Source organism: Drosophila yakuba, chromosome 2L, assembly GCF_016746365.2.
Source record: "Drosophila yakuba strain Tai18E2 chromosome 2L, Prin_Dyak_Tai18E2_2.1, whole genome shotgun sequence".
NCBI lineage: Eukaryota > Metazoa > Arthropoda > Insecta > Diptera > Drosophilidae > Drosophila > Drosophila yakuba.
The window spans coordinates 802663-818547 of record NC_052527.2 but is presented as its reverse complement, the minus strand read 5'-3'; the positions used below and the strand labels follow the sequence as shown (position 1 = coordinate 818547).

Here is a 15885-nt window from a genome sequence, read left to right as displayed (position 1 = left end):
TCCACTATTAATCTAATAAAGTTTTTCCTCCTTTAAGCCAACCATTTTCTCGCCGTAGAAGTAATGCAAGTATCTTGTGCAAAATGGTGCTGAGAAAATGTGAGAAAGATTTACTTTTTGCAGAGAAGACTTTTATTAATATCAAGGGAAGCGCGGAGGAGAACAAGCCAAAAATGGATTTTAGATTGGCTGCAGTCCTGCGTCCTAAGCAGAGGATGACTCGGTGGTGGCTTCCGTGGTTGTGGAAGTGCTGGCTTCGGTGGTCGTTGTGGAGGTACTGGTACTGGTGGTGCTGGTGGTGCTGTTGCTGGGAAGAGTGGCATTTGGAGGCAGACCCCACGGACCGCCGGGACCACCTGGTCCTCCTGGTCCTCCCTGGGGACCACCTGGTCCTCCTGGTCCTCCCTGGGGACCACCTGGTCCTCCGGGTCCTCCCTGGGGACCACCTGGTCCGCCAGGTCCTCCCTGTGGACCACCCTGAGGTCCACCCTGAGGTCCACCCTGGGGTCCACCCTGAGGGCCACCACGAGGACCTCCACGTCGGCCACCTTGAGCGGCAGCCACGGCAATCAGTGCGAAGAGGGCGACGATGATGAAGGAACGCATCTTGTTTGGTGCTTATATCTGTCAGTGGAACTGGACTGTGATAGCTAGTCGCCAGTTGCGCAAGCCTTTTATACTCTCACCTCGCCATTTCCACCGACTTGATAACCAGATGGTTTTCGGTGACGTCGTCGGCGATCAAATAACTGTCAGGTGTAACTTGGTAAAACCGGAGCCAGACAAAGAGTCTTGAGCTGAGCTGTGCCAAACGCTAGATGGATAGATGAATGAATATCTGTTTTTCCCTGCGTCACAGACCGCAGAGCAGCTGCTCTTGATTCGTTTTCGTTTCAATACTGTCGTCGTCGCTCTGGTCTGCGTTTGGGTTTTTGTTTGAGTTTGAGTTTTTGCTTGTGTTTGTCCAGTCGACTATTTATCACCACAAAACGTGGGTGGTGCGGGTGGTGCGGGTGGTTTTTATAGCTAATGGAGTTGTCGCCTTCTGATTCGATTTCGTTGCGTTTGCGGCTAATTCATCAGTTCGACCAGCAGCGGATGCGATTTATGAGTTTGCCTGCGTCGGTCCTTCAGATGCAGGACCAATAAATAAATGTAAATTTAATTTGCTTTGGTTGGGGAAAATTGCAAGGTCTGAAAGTGCACTTGAATCAATTCGAACTGTGAAAGTGGAGTAAAAGTAGTTTATATTTTATCCAATCTACTTAAAATACCAATGCTCACACAATAGTTTACTCCTTTGTGCAATTTATACAATAACCAGCCTCGTTTGACGCTGCATTTAAATGAATCAAGGCAGGACAGCTTAACCACTTTCGAGTTTAATCACATTTGCGAGCTGTGTAGACGCAGGCGAGGATGGCACTTTGGCTAATGCAATTAAACATTAATCATACGCACTGTGTGCCCGGCCGGACCAGCAGGATACATATGTCGATGTCCGAGGGCCGTTGCCGGGTTACAGTCACAGTTTTAGAGCGAAGCATCCACAAATTAGCAAATTGGACATAAATTGACTAATTAGTGCTAAAAGCAAGTGGCCAATGTTTGCTCCAGCCACACCGAGCTGCTGTGCACCAGGCTGCAATCCCTTCGCCCCTTTGTTAATTCCGTGATATGGAAGGGAAAGTGATAATTCAATGTGCGTAAATGGAAACTAATTTCGTTTTATTGCGGCCTCCCCTTACTTCTTACCTCCTTACTCGATCCACTTGGCTGGGGAAATTAAAATGCAAATTTCATTTGCATTGGAAATTTATCGCTTTAATGAGCGCTGCAATTGCAATTAAAAAATCTCGAAAATCTGAACAACTGTGGAATGTTTCCCATTCCCCGCCCCGACTTTTGCCCATTTTTGGCCTCTGGCCATAATCCACGGCCCAATGCGTTCGCCTTCTATAATTTGCCGAGCTTAGTCCGACCAAGATCTTCAAATTTTAATTAAAAACGCTTTGCATATTTTTCCGCAATTGATTTTTGTTTGCAGCCAAACCAAGTGCAATTGAAGAGGGAGAAATGTGGGGAAAATGGGACGTCGGTGTTGGATCGAACAAAGTGTGCCATTATTCCGGTCACGCTTTTGTTCTCGGGAATTGATGGTTTAATCAGCTGTCTATCCGATCCATGGGAAGGCATCCATCTGCTAGGATTTGCCTCGCTGCCTCGAAGGTCCTTTTTTGGTGCCTGATAATTGCAAAACACACAGGCGCCTAGTGCATCAATTAGCAAAGCAAACGCAGCCACTCAGCCGGCAAAGATAAAACGCAAACCACTCCGAAGGACCTTTCCCCGGAATCCTGAGAATCCTACGAGTCCTGAGACTCCCGACTACTGCACTACTGCAAGTGCATTCTATTAGTTGCCCAAGCCCCAAACCGAGTTTTTATCTCTGGGCAAACAGTCGCAAGTGCCGCACAAAAGACAAAGAGACGAGCCATTGTCCTCGATGGATCACCCCTCCATTCCCAGCTCCACTGCGCTCCAAAGTCTATATTGCCATGCAAATGCTATGGCATTAAAGGATTTCCCAACTGCCGCGTTCTTGCTTCCATTTGTTAGTATCGCCATCGCCATAGCCATCGCCGTCGCCATGGCCGGCTTTTATTGACTTTGCGCATTTAACTTTTAATTTTCACCATGTTAAAGAGTCGAGTTCGGTGGGCGGGTGAAAAAGTGAAAAGCGGGGGTGTTGCCAAGCTGAATGGCAAAACTTTTTCCGTTAAATGCTGAAACAACCCCGTGCGCTTTAAGCGGTTCTTCTTGTTCGGCGTTTGGGACTTGTAACACCTTTTAGTCCACTAAATGTATTCACATACCCTGGGCTCTGCGGGGCATATTGCTGAGATGGATGTTTTGGCATTTTCGCTTTGAATATTATTAAAGTTGACGAATCACAAGTTTAGTAGGAACATAAGTCATTTGGTTTAGGTGTTTAATAATTTTTCACAGGATCGATTAAAATCTAGAGTTGCTTACTAGCATTCTATGCTGAGGAAACCTCAGTGGTGCTGGATTCAGTGGTGCTAGCCTCAGTGGTCGTGGTTGTGGTGCTGTTGGACAGTACAGTTCCATTCGGAGGCAGACCCCATGGACCGCCAGGACCTCCCTGCTGCTGACCTCCTTGCTGCTGGCCGCCCTGTTGTCCTCCTTGCTGACCTCCCTGTGGTCCTCCTTGTTGTCCTCCCTGTTGTCCTCCCTGTGGTCCTCCTTGAGAGCCGCCCTGGGGTCCTCCCTGCTGACCACTTTGAGGTCCTCCTTGGCCACCTTGTTGTCCACCTTGTGGTCCTCCTTGAGCAGCAGCCAGGGCGATCAGGGCGAAGAGGGCAATCAAAATGAAGGAACGCATTTTCTGTTTGGTAGTTTGCTTTGCTGGGTGAAAACTCGGGTTGTAATACATCTTCCCACAGCCAAAGCCCTTTTATATGGTCGAAATTTTCCATTAGGCACAAACTTGTTTCTTCAAAAACAGCTGCGGCTGGGGCGCCGTCACAGAAATCAAACAAACGTCTGTGTTATTTTGGTAAAACCGAAAACCAGACACAAAGAGAGTTCAAAGCCTGGGGAAAATGTTTACTGTTTGCCACTGACTAATTTACCTGAAGTGCGTCATCTAGCAGTTGCTCGTATTTGTTTTGTGCTCTCTGTTTATGAAATTTTCATTTCTTATTTTGGTCTCAAAATGTAAAAATCAACTGCAGCTACGTAAACTAGTTAAATTGATTTTGAAATACTAAAGAATTTTTTAACATACTGCTTTCCTCCATTAAATCGAATTTAACAGATAATAGAGTTGGGCGAAAAGTGCAATAAAAAGCGTATTTTACGCTTTCAAAGTACTAGATAACCTAAAGTCGTTAGACTCGCCTTTAGCCCCGTAACCTTGTTTTCCGCCGTGAAATTATTTTCACACGGAGCGCTTTAGAATATTCCTCGCCCGCGGCGGCATCGCCATAGAAGTGGAGAGCCGTGTAAATGTGGCATCCTCACTCCCCGAGCCGAAAGCCATCGCCACGCCAAGCCGACTCATTTCCATCCGGAACTGAGCCTGGAATGACATGAAGCGGCATTTGTGCGCATTTCGGGCTCAATTTTCCGGAGCCCACGCGGCGTATACTTAACCGGGCCGCCTGCATTTTTGTACTTTACGTCGCTTAATCGGGGATGGGGAAAAAAAGAAGAGTAAAAGCGCAGCAAAATGAAAGCGGCTAAAAAATAGATGGCGGAGAGCCCAACCAAGCTGCATGCAATATTTATGATTATTTTTTCAATTTCGCTTCGATCGCTGCGGCCTTGGGAAATTTCATTTGCTGCATTTCAGCGCCGCTGCTGCTCATCCTGATTTTTCCGCTTTTGTTGCTGCTGGTGCTGCTGCTGCTACTACTGCAGCCTTTTCAGGAAGCCAGGATGTGTTTTCCTTTCAATTTGTGCTCCTCAAGTGTACGAAGGCAAGCAGGAGCTCAGTAAAGAAAGCGATGACTTGACTCAAGTTGAGTAAAGTTGGATAGAACTTCCTGCCTGCTGCGTGGCTAGTGCACACAGAAAATAATCTGGGATTTGAAGGTATCGGTATTATTGCTGAACTGCTGGAAATACTTCTTATTCTAAGACAAGCGCTTGATTTCAGGGACAAACATTTTCCTACCAATCGAAATATTAAGCTTAAGTAGGGGCTTGCATATGAATTTCTCTCTCTGTTCTGCGAAGGGGCAACTAATTCCACCTGAGGATAATATGATTTCCCTGCATCTTCCGCTCCGAATCCACGCGTTCTTTGGCCCCCCTGCAGATTACATTTGCTACTTTCGCAAATCTGCGTGTGTTCCTGTACTTTTGCAGTTGCTTTCATTTTTCAAAAGCGCGAATTTAGTCGGCAGCCAACTCATGTGCATGAATGTATGAGTGTGTGAGTGTGCGAGTCCCGCGCTTTTCCCCGCATTTTTCCTCCTGATGAATGGTTCATGTGTTTCACTAACCAATTTGTGCTCTGCGCTCGACGTGATTTACAGTTCCCCAGCGAGCTGTTTTGCCTGCTCCACTCGCCTCAGTTGCCTCTGCTGCTGCCTCAGTTGCCCAGTTTGCCCCACTTGCTCCAGTCGCATGTGGCAGTTGGCTTAACCCACCGGTGGCCACAATGGCAGATCACTGCATCTAGAGCAAATCAAGGGTGGTCTCGTTTCTATTTGACTGGCAGTCAATTGAATTAGGCACTATTGGAAAATACCATGTTCATCATTGATGGATTTTCTTATTTTATTTATTTTCTTATTTTATTGTATTGTAGTGCTTTTGAAGTTGCACGGTTGTCACTCACCTCTTGCAATATTTGATATAAACCTGAATGAGTTGCTGCAACACATGTTGCTTCTATTAGGCATAAAGTACTTAAATTTGATGTTTATGTTGCCATGAAAACTTTGCGGCTCCAGTGGGTTAATCGCTTATGCATCTCAGTGGGTTTAAGCCCTGCCGCAGAGTCCAGTCAATGGCAGAGCTGGCTTAAAGCGCCTTTGCACTGCACTCTGGTGTCCGCGCTTCCCGGAGTGGGAAATGCAAATCAATTGATCACTTCGCCGGTCCACGACTGATGGCCTTCCACCCACCGACCACCGACCACCCAAAAAGCCACCCCTCCCCCTGCGGCCAAGCACTTCAGTGCACTAAAAGTGGCCGCTTCGCTGAGCAGCAGCGAGTGAATGAGGAAGACGACTTTGTACTGCATTTCATGAGCCACCGCATATGCGTTTGCCCCTACGCTTTTCGCACTGCTGTTTGTCGCTGATTTCGGTGTGGGGAAGTGGAACTCTTTTAGTGGCAAGTTGCGGCATTCTCGGGGGAGGGAGGTTGCATTCCCCGGTTTTGCTTTAAAGTGGTTTTCAGCAGCAGCACAAAAGTGTTGCATACTTTTTAGCGTCAATTGCTGCTTCAGAATAATACGCAGCATTTTTGTCAGATGAGCAGGGGCTTCATTAAACGATTTGCAGGCATTAGCTTTCATGTTGCCATAACGCTTAGAAGCGAATATAACCTAATTTAATCACAACACATCACATATAGGAAACTGATTTAATTTAATTGCACGAACTTGTAATAATAAGGACAAGGATAAGGAACTGAGCAAGCCTGTTGGCTTTCATTGGGATCAATCCATAAGTTAGGCTGAAGAAACCTCAGTGGTGCTAGATTCAGTGGTGCTAGCCTCAGTGGTCGTGGTTGTGGTGCTGTTGGACAGTTCAGTTCCATTCGGAGGCAGACCCCATGGACCGCCAGGACCTCCCTGCTGCTGACCTCCTTGCTGCTGGCCGCCCTGTTGTCCTCCTTGCTGAACTCCCTGTGGTCCTCCTTGTTGTCCTCCCTGTTGTCCTCCCTGGGATCCTCCTTGCTGACCACTTTGAGGTCCTCCTCGGCCACCTTGCTGTCCTCCTTGTGGTCCGCTTTGAGCAGCGGCCAGGACAATCAGGGCGAAGAGGGCAATCAAAGTGAAGGAACGCATTTTCTTTTTGGTAGTTTGGCTTTGCTTGGTGGAAATTCCGGTTGTGATGCTTTTTCCAACAGCCTAAGCTCTTTTATATTCCGTAAGACTTTCTATTTTTCCACAGAAATCCCCTCAAAAACAGCTGCTGCCCAGCTACGTCACAGATATCATATCACAGAAATGTCTGGGGTAAATGGGAATAACCAGAATACAAGTTGGTCTTGAAAAGTACAAATGTTTTGCATTGACTCATTCATTTGTCGTCGGTGCCTTAATGGTAGCTGTTTCAGCTTCTGGGTTTTAAATTTCTGGTTCTGTTTTTGTTTTTCATTTCTGTCTGCTTAGTTTAGTTAAGTTTTCATTTATTTACTATTTGCGTTCAGCAATTGTTTTGATTTGTTTACATGACAGCAAATGCTACGCCATAAAATTGAATTATTTTCAAGTTTATTTTCAGTTCTAAATAAATCTTGTTAATAAAACAAGTAAACTAATTTTGTCCGTGTTCGAAGACAACAGTAGCACTCAATTATATTTTAGTTACACTTCAAGAAAATATTGACTTTGGGAAGTGCGTGGGCGGTGGAGTGGAGGAGAAAACAGTTGATCCCTCACGGCGCGAATGTAATAAATTAGCCAGCAATGAACTCCAGAGGCGCTGGCATCATAAATCATCTTTGGGACTAGGATTTTGAGTCCTAATTATCGCGCTAGTCACTGGGCCAAAGCCTTTGCTTCTGCTCCATCTAGCGCCAGGATCCAGGATTCAGGATGCCCCGCTTCCCTCTCCAGTAACCATGACGAGTCCATCCATGACCAAAGCTAATCACGAGCACTGGCCTGTGCGAAACTGAAGCCAAGCGCAAAAAATGTTGCCACGCATAAAAATTTTGTGGGCCGCAATGGAAACTGAGGCGATTATCCCGTGTTTTTTCCCAGAAGGGCGTGAGTGGGTGGAGCTGAGTTGGCGTTGCGATGGCTTGGGTTGGGTTGGGATGGGATGGGATGGATTGGGAAATGATGGAATGATGCCTCGATGGAACCAGCAGCCGCTCAATTATTCCTGCCTATTTATCCCGGCTTCGATTTTGTGTGTGTTTTTGCGGAGTTAAAGCGCTGAAATTGTAACTGAAAGTTCGTTTAAAGACGTCTCTGGGCGGAAGCTGTTGAAAAAATTTGATTTTAATTGAATTTCTCATTTTCGGCGTCGTCTATTCAGGGGTTTTGCTGAGGGCCGTGACGTTGGCAAATTCAATTTGCCGCTAAATGAGCTAAATGCGATTAAACTCTGGCAGACAGACTGCACATCGGCATATTAAAGCCCAAGCCGAAGCCTCTTAGCCGGAGCCAAATACAATTTCCCCAGGACCAGCAAGACATGACCGCCTTTGCGGCATGTGTAACATATGTCAGCTGGCCGGACTCGGCCTAAATCAATACAATTGTTTGGGCCCAGTTACCGCAGCTCCGCACTTGGTCCCTATTGTCCTTGTCCAAGGGGCCAAGTCAACAAGCGGCGAAATGAAGAAAACAATAAGCCGAAAACTATTGTTCGCCCTCGAAGTTGCGATGCCCTGAAAATTGCGCTACTAAGGAACTGGTGTGGAAATAATATTTGTGTGCTCTTGTATATTTTAAAGGTATTTAGTTTGTGATAAGTGCGCAAACATCCAGATTCTGAGTTTGAGAAATTTTACTAAGATGGATTACATTTTGTAACTATCGAGAGTCTTTTGTTGGCATAGGGAAAATTCTTATGAAAAAAAATTCCTTTGCAAGAAGAAGGGTTTCAATATCGTCGACATTGAATACTATTAAGACAAATGATTTTTGCAGCATGTGTTTGTGTTTCCTCGACCATTGATAGTAATACATTTATGGAAAAAAAGTATCTATTATTTTTATAAATATTAAAAAAAAATGGTTCTAGCGAGTTTTCTTATCGCTGCAACATAAGAAGAGTAGCTATATAAAAAAAGCAAAGAGATACTAATTAAAACTCCCAGCTGACAACTGCAGAAATGGTTTATTTAGACTTAATATATTTTGCAATATTAAATGTAAATGTTTTTAATCACTTTAACCACGTTAAACATTTAGTATGCAAGAGAATACACACTGTCCGCTTGATTGTGGGCCGCAAAGGGTTCATCATTTAGTTGGTTTACCCTTTTTTGGGAGGCGTCTCTGTGGGCCATGGATTTGCATCTGGCTCGAGAAACGAGCGACCGACAACAAGTTGTTGTCCCCGCTCCTTAAGTCCTTTTTGTGTCTGCGCCTTGGGTTTTTGCCAATTGGCGCCGCAGGACAATGGGAAGCCCAGGCGGTCAGGGAGCAGAAGAAGAAGGGAGGAGCAAGGAGCAGCAAGGAGCCAGCAAGCCAAAGAGTTAATAAAAAGTTGTCGTCGAGCAAGTTTTGCCTTGTATTTCCTCGGTCAGATCTCCCTTCTTCCCACTTCGAATTCATTCTTCCCTCGTTGTTTTATGAGGCTTCAGATTCTGATTCAGATTCTGATTCAGCGGCTGCAGCGTCAGCATTTCTATCGCTTCAGCTGTTTGTTGGTTTTCCACTTTCCACTTTTCACTTCAGTGTCCTGGCCTGGGTGCTCTGGATGGGATGGGGGTGCTACTTGGCCTGTCTTGCGGCACTGCGTTTCGTTTCTGTTTTTATTTGCATACAATTTGCCAGTTTATGGCCGTCAAGAGCTGGCTCTGCTTTCGTCCGCATCGGGGGTGTATATAGACACATATAGTATACATCCCCTGCTCCTGCTCCTGCGCTTGGCAAATATATGTTATTTGTATTTATTGATTTCCAAGTGAAAACATTATTGAGGTTGGCCTCGGCTCTGTCATGAAAATTGTTGCGTACCCAAAGCAAATTTGCCCTTGCTGTAGCTGTATGTAGTATGTGGCTCGCTCTCTCGTTGAAAATGTCGAACAACAAAAGGACTTCATTATTATTGGCTTCATTGTGCGGCTGTGTCTGGGTGTGTGTATGTGTGTGTGTCTGCCAGGATGCCAGGCCCATCGTGAGCTGGCAAACTGATTAAATTGAATTTCATATGCAAAAGGTGAAACTCAATCAAGAAAACATAAAGGCGCTGCACACACAAAATAAAACCTGGCCGTACGCACAATTTCAAATAGTCGAGCGTCTAAATGTACATTCGTCTAATTGTGATTTTTCAATGAAAAGCCCATTAATTTATAAATAAATAATTGCAAACTATCGTCATAAGCTCGAGCTAATATAAGTAACGCAATGCTTTTACCAGTTAGTAAGAATATAACCCATCGGTGATTTCATTGGCAGACCTTATGCAAGTACATTGTACGCCAATGTTTATTGAATATTTCGCTCCGAAAAGATGCTGCACTTTTCTCTCTCTGCAAGTATTAGTGGCCGGATCTATCTGGAAGTGTGCGTATGTGCGAGTGCTCAGATTAACCAAAGCCAAGGCAGGGCTTTGCGGCTTTGTTGTGCGGCAGTGATATGCCCCACCCCTCGACCTTCAACCTTCCACCTCCCAGCTTCCACCTTTCACTCCCCTCCTGCCACCTTTGCAACCTTTGAGGTCGAAATTAATAGCAAAATGGAAATTAAAAGCCACTCGGCCAGAGCAAAAGGGAAAATGCTGCGCGTCAGGGGTGAAATTGAATGACTCGCACTCGCTTGACTGAAAAGCTGCAACTTTGAGGGGCATTTAGGCTCTTTCAACAGCCATCACCACTGCCCCCCTTCCCGCCCACAAAATGCGGAATACTTAAAAGGGAAAGCCATCTTGGCAAGTCCGTTGTTGCTGGTTTTATGTTCATAGCTCGCATAGGTGATAATTTCATTTGGCCAAATCAAAACCTGAGACTCTCACACACTCGCAAACTCGCAACAGCCAACCTGAGTCTCATACATTGAGCTAATAAAATTTTAATGAAATTACGAGGGCCTTCACTTCACTTCACCCTCGACCCTTGGCGTAATAATCACGGCCGAAAAATTTTATGCCGCCTACGTGGCAAAACACTGAACCGCCGAAAAGCGGAACCGCCGAAAAGGGGAATTCAAGTGGAGCATAAAAGGAGCTATTAGCTGCCATATTTCCCCCATTTCCCCACTCCAGCCCCTGCCCAGGAATTCTTTCCCCACTGCCCCACTTCCTCCTTCCCCCCTGACCGTTCATAGCCTATTCGCGGCGTTGAGGACACGCACATTTCAACAGGCATTTTGTGAGTGCACTGCTAAAAAAGAATAACGAGAATAATATTATTCATAAACCAAGAATACTCACACTAAGGACGCATGAATAAAATTTCTTGAGATCAAACTTAAGTTTGAATTGGAAGGCGTATTTTCACTTGTCTCTTGAATATTTTACTGCATTATCTTGATCATATTTAAGCCATTTTTCAGAGTGTGTTTCTGCGCGAGCATGTATTTGTGCGGAGGCGGGTGGGCGTGGCACCGGGAGCGTGTGAGTGAGTCTGCATTAATGATGCATTGCATCTGCCATCCCGCGTGCCAGCTTAAAACGCTTCGCGTCGCTTAATTAGAGGTGAACTGGGGACGGGCCAAAGGGAAGTTCGGGGCACGTGCATTTTAACTGACTTCTTGCCCCGTAATTGCGAAGGAACACAAGTTTTGATTAAAGTTTGTCCCAACTACACGGGGTTTACAGCCAGCGATGAGCGGCAGTTATTGGCGCTGCCATCTAACTTGTTTACTTAGAGATAGAAATGGAACTCTGTTGCAAAATGTAGACAGTCATAAAGTATTTAGAAATTTGAAAAATATTGAAACATGGCTTTATGGTCATAAACCCTTTAAAGTCCTGGCATATTGGGTTTAGCTAATTCCTTTTGTCAGCCGTGCTCATCTCTGCCTGGCGCATTACGCATACGCCGCGTGAGCGCCGGAAAACTTTCCCTGCAGTGACGTCTAATTAAAACTTATTTTTGCAGTTTGCAAGACAAAGGGATGACTTCTCCCCCGCGTCTACCGTTTTATAGCCTCTTTTGTTGTTGATTATGTTGACGCCAATGGAAATATTTATCAAGTCATAGCGTTGCAGGTGCAATATATGGCGTGATGCCGCCGCGGGCAAACAATGCAGATTACGCATACGCCATGTGTTGCATGTGCTGCATGTGTGGCTGCCGCGTGTGGGAAGCGCGTGTCAAGTTGTCTTGCCAAAAAAAGTTAAATGAGGTGGAGCGCGGCGAAACTTTGACGCTGATTTGGACACGTTTGGCTTAGCTTTTCACCTGCGTTGCGGGCGCTGTCTGCTGTAATTAAAAATTCAGCAGCTGCGCGAAATTAATGTGGTTGAGTTGGCTTAAACGGGCTGAATTTAGTGCTGCACTTCAGGGCTCGCTTAATGTCCGGCTCTCTCTCCAATGGATTCTGCCATATCCTTCCGATCCAGAAGCTCCGGGGACAAACATTGCGGTGGCCAGGACTCGGACCGGGGCGACATCTAATGACCGCACGGCTCGTTTGCTTCATTTGCACTGAAATGGATGCACAACCGCAAATCAAACACAGTAAACTGGGCTGAGACCGGGTTGAATTGGCAGAGGGAGCAGCCCATGGCCAGCAACTCAGCCACCATGAGAATTGAGAAATTTCCAGGAAACGTTTTGACAGTTGAACTCTCGGCCCGGTTATTTGATCTCCGCTTCTGGGCAGCAGTAGTAGTAGTACTTGTTTTGGCCATCTCTTTTCGGAAGGCCCCGTTTCGGTTTTCAATAGAAATGCAAATCCAATTCCGTTCCACTTCGACGAGTCCTGACATTAGCAGGGTAATCCGATCATTAAGTGCGTGCGACAGATTGAAGGGGCAATATTTAAATAGTTTCTCAAATGTGCAAGGAAAAGGAAAAGAGGTACGTTAATGTCTTAGAGGTGCAGAAAAGGAAATTGAATAATGAGTTCTTCACAACGTCTGCTGAAATAATTGAACTGCTCAAATGAGTGCACGAAATTTCAAATTCCGAAGCTCAAAGTAGTGGATTATCTGTTATTCAGGACCAGATCGAAAGTGAGATGTACTAAAGCAAGTTGGCTGCCACATACGAGTAGACGTGCCATCCAATCAAAATGCGGATGAGCACATTGGACAGCAAATATTTCCAGCTTTTCGCCAGATTTGACGGAATTGCTAATGCTTAACCGAATCCTTGAGTTTCTGTTATTTTGTGGTTCATTACGTTCTGGAGCGCAAAATCAACGCTGCCTCGCTTCTTGGCATCGTCCCCGAAGTTTGCATTTGGCTCGATAAACTCGCACATACTCACATACTCACATACTCAGATACTCAGATAGTCGATAAACTCGAGCGTAGACACGTACGACAGTTGTTGTCGCGCCTTCCCGAAGGACACCCTTCCCTGAGATTTTCCGGGTGCCGTTCTGCCGGCTGCTCCATCAACAGTTTGTGGCAGCTTGTTGAAATTAATCATTTGGCTGCCAAGACGCAGTCCTCGCCTTGCCTTTTTTACTTTTTCGGGGGTATTTTAGTTTGGATAAGAAGCTTGCCACTTGTAAAGGTAACATAGGTTTCTCTCTCTTTTCTGCTTATTAATTTTCCGATTTCATTTGGACGAAGAACCATTTCCGGTTTGGGTTTATCGGATGAAAGTAAAATGCTTCACTAGGGTATTTGCATTTTTGGCCTTCGATCATGCACCTCCATTTTCCTAACCGATTTCGACCGCTCCGTTCCGCTCCCCCCTCATCGGTGCCATCCATAGCAATCAGTTGGCAGCCTCGAGTTGCTCCTTCTCATCTGTCGCCATGTTGCTACTTCCGTTTCCGCTTCTAGTTGGCTTTACGTACGTGTGTAGGGGTGTGCCTGTGTGCAGTGTGTCAACAACATTATGTTATTTCTTCGTCAGACGTGCGCATGTGTGTGTGCTGGCGTGCCACTCGCGTAATTTCCCATGGTAACTGAACATGCGAGTGCATCCTCCTCTGCATCTCCTTCGCTCACATCCACATCCACATCCACTCCTGGTGGCAGCTGCTTCCTGTCTTTTCCAGTTGTCGCGACAATAACTGCGAAGATTTCTCCTGCATTTGTTTACAGCTCGCTTATAATAAATTGCAATCACGACTTCAATGGCAACAGCTCACCACCACTCGCCATTTCGCTGACTCTGATTGTATCTAACGGCGGCATTTGCATGGAAGCACACTTATTTTCCCTCCCCTCTTCCATTCCCCTCCTCGAGAGTTTTCAATCAGCAGCTCGCTGGGCCAGAAATCCGTTTTCCGCTACTCGTTTACCATTTACCATTTTCCATTTGCCATTTCCCGCTTACCCGTTGTCGCTCGGCTGCGATTCCTTAGCCGCGATTCCCCCGAGATAACCAATTAGAACGCTTATGCCTGGCACCTTTTAATCCAACTTCACTGCAAATAATAGAAAATGTATCCAATGGATATTATTATTATAATTATGGTGCATGTTTCCCATCAATATGAAGTTTATTTCACTTGAAACCAAATTTTTCAGCATGCAAATTGAATGAATAAATTCAAATGAAATTGCGATTGTGATTGATTTAAACGATTTAAGAGCATATGTTTTTTGCTCTCAGTGCTCGCATCTCAATTAAAAGTGCGAATTGTCATCAGTGCGGAAAATGTTTAACGTGGATGTTTTCATGCCTGATTAAGCAGAAGGTCCGGGGATGAGACCCATAAGAGAGATCCCAACCTGTGTGCGATGTGTGCGAGCATATTTTGTCATTTCCAGCGCTGACAGCAGCCACGTACCAAAAGGAAAAGTTGAGTGAAATGCCGGGAGGAGGGGGGAAAACTTTTTGGCCAACATTTTGGCGTTGCCTGGCTCTGGCTCTGGTGCTGGCTTTCCTCATTTCGACCCCCGGTTTTTCCATCATGCTGCTGTTGGCTTGTTATGTGTAGCTGTTTCAGTTCACTCGCTTCTTTGAATTACAGGCAGTGCATGGCAGGCAAATTTATTGGCAAATTGGGAGCACAGTGGTTTCCTTTCATTTCCCTTTTCTTTCTCTCCTTTCCTTTCAATTCTTTTTTGCTGGCTGACAGAGGGGCACGTGTGTGGGCCGGCGCACTTGAGTGTATTTTTTACAGCTTGCTTTTTGTTTATGTTGTTTTTATTGATTGAAAATAACTTAGTGCCGTTTTATGAGCCACCTTCCGGGGGCGATAGGGGAATAAACTTGAGCGCTTTACGCCAAAGGTAAATAAAGTGCAAGAGCTTCTGCGGCACCGATGGCTCGTGGGAATCATTGCAGACCCCCGAGCATTGTTGTTAGCCATACATTCGCAGCTCGAGATAATAATCCTGAATAATTAGCGCGAATTGGCGTGTGGCTCCGCAGAGACACCGCCATCACCGTCGCATCAGGAGAGATCTGCCCACTTAATGCACTTTGGCATATGCGTAAATTGCCTTTGGCGCGGGTGCTAATTAAGTGGGCTTTGCGCCCATGGGCTCAACTTTAATGAACCGACCGCAGTGCCACCGAGGCGAGAGCCACCAAAGAGGTCTCCGGACAATGTGCGCGATGCCCTTTTTTGCGCGGGGCTCAACCTGTTGACCCAGAGCCCATTTGTCAATGCGGGCGACAAGCAGAGGCAGTGGCGTAGGCAGCGATTGACTCGAGGGGTTTCATTGCGGGCTTAAACCTTTAAAAAGGTAATCTTATAAATACTTAAACAAATAGGGAGTAATGTCAGAGGTTAGCTGGAAGCAGGAGAGTATCTATCAGCGTGTTAAACATATACTACACATAACATAAAGCATGAAGAATAATTCGCACTCTCGAAATTGCTAAGCTTCATTGTCCAGTTTCTAATCCTAATATTTTTTGCCGTCAACATAACTAATGGAACATTTCAGTATTGACAAATTTACCGACCAATTCAACCACATATCGCCACTGCACATGTCCCCATTTTTACTCATTTACTCATTCTGGTCGCTCTGCCTTTTTTCGGGACCTGTCTCTGGGTCCGGCTTGACCATATTAATTAGCTTGATTAAAATTAATATTTGCGCAACTTTTGCGACGCCACGAAATGTCGTCGTCGGCTGAATGGACCACGAGCAAATGGGGACGTAGAGGGCAGCAGCTGTGGCAAATATGTGCAATAAATAAACATTTCGCCGCTGTGACAGCCCTTCGGGCAAAAGGTACTCCAACTGTAATAAAGCAAATACAAAGACAGCAGCTCCGTTTTATTGAGCGGAAGCGGAGCACGACCTGTGACCCCTGACCCCTGAACAACGACCACCGACCTCCGATCCCCGACCATCAACCACCAACAGTGAGCCAAGTGGCAACAAAGAGCGCGCGGATAAATCCTGG

General features: G+C 45.8%; 3 protein-coding genes across 3 annotated transcripts; all 3 read right to left on the bottom strand.

Moving 5' to 3' along the window:
• Window positions 1-109: 109 nt before the first annotated feature.
• Window positions 110-657, bottom strand: LOC6526342 (cuticle collagen 2-like). Its single transcript, XM_039370523.1, has one exon. It carries the CDS (start codon window positions 604-606, stop codon window positions 205-207), a length of 402 nt encoding a protein of 133 aa, XP_039226457.1. The 5' UTR covers window positions 607-657; the 3' UTR covers window positions 110-204.
• A 2301-nt stretch (window positions 658-2958) lies between these two features.
• LOC6526340 (tenecin-3) lies at window positions 2959-6624 on the bottom strand. The gene has a single exon (XM_043206778.1). The coding sequence runs from the start codon at window positions 6548-6550 to the stop codon at window positions 6212-6214; it is 339 nt and encodes a 112-aa protein (XP_043062713.1). The 5' UTR covers window positions 6551-6624; the 3' UTR covers window positions 2959-6211.
• On the bottom strand, window positions 3044-3406 carry LOC6526341 (tenecin-3). The gene has a single exon (XM_002087427.3). The coding sequence runs from the start codon at window positions 3404-3406 to the stop codon at window positions 3044-3046; it is 363 nt and encodes a 120-aa protein (XP_002087463.3).
• Window positions 6625-15885: the final 9261 nt, after the last annotated feature.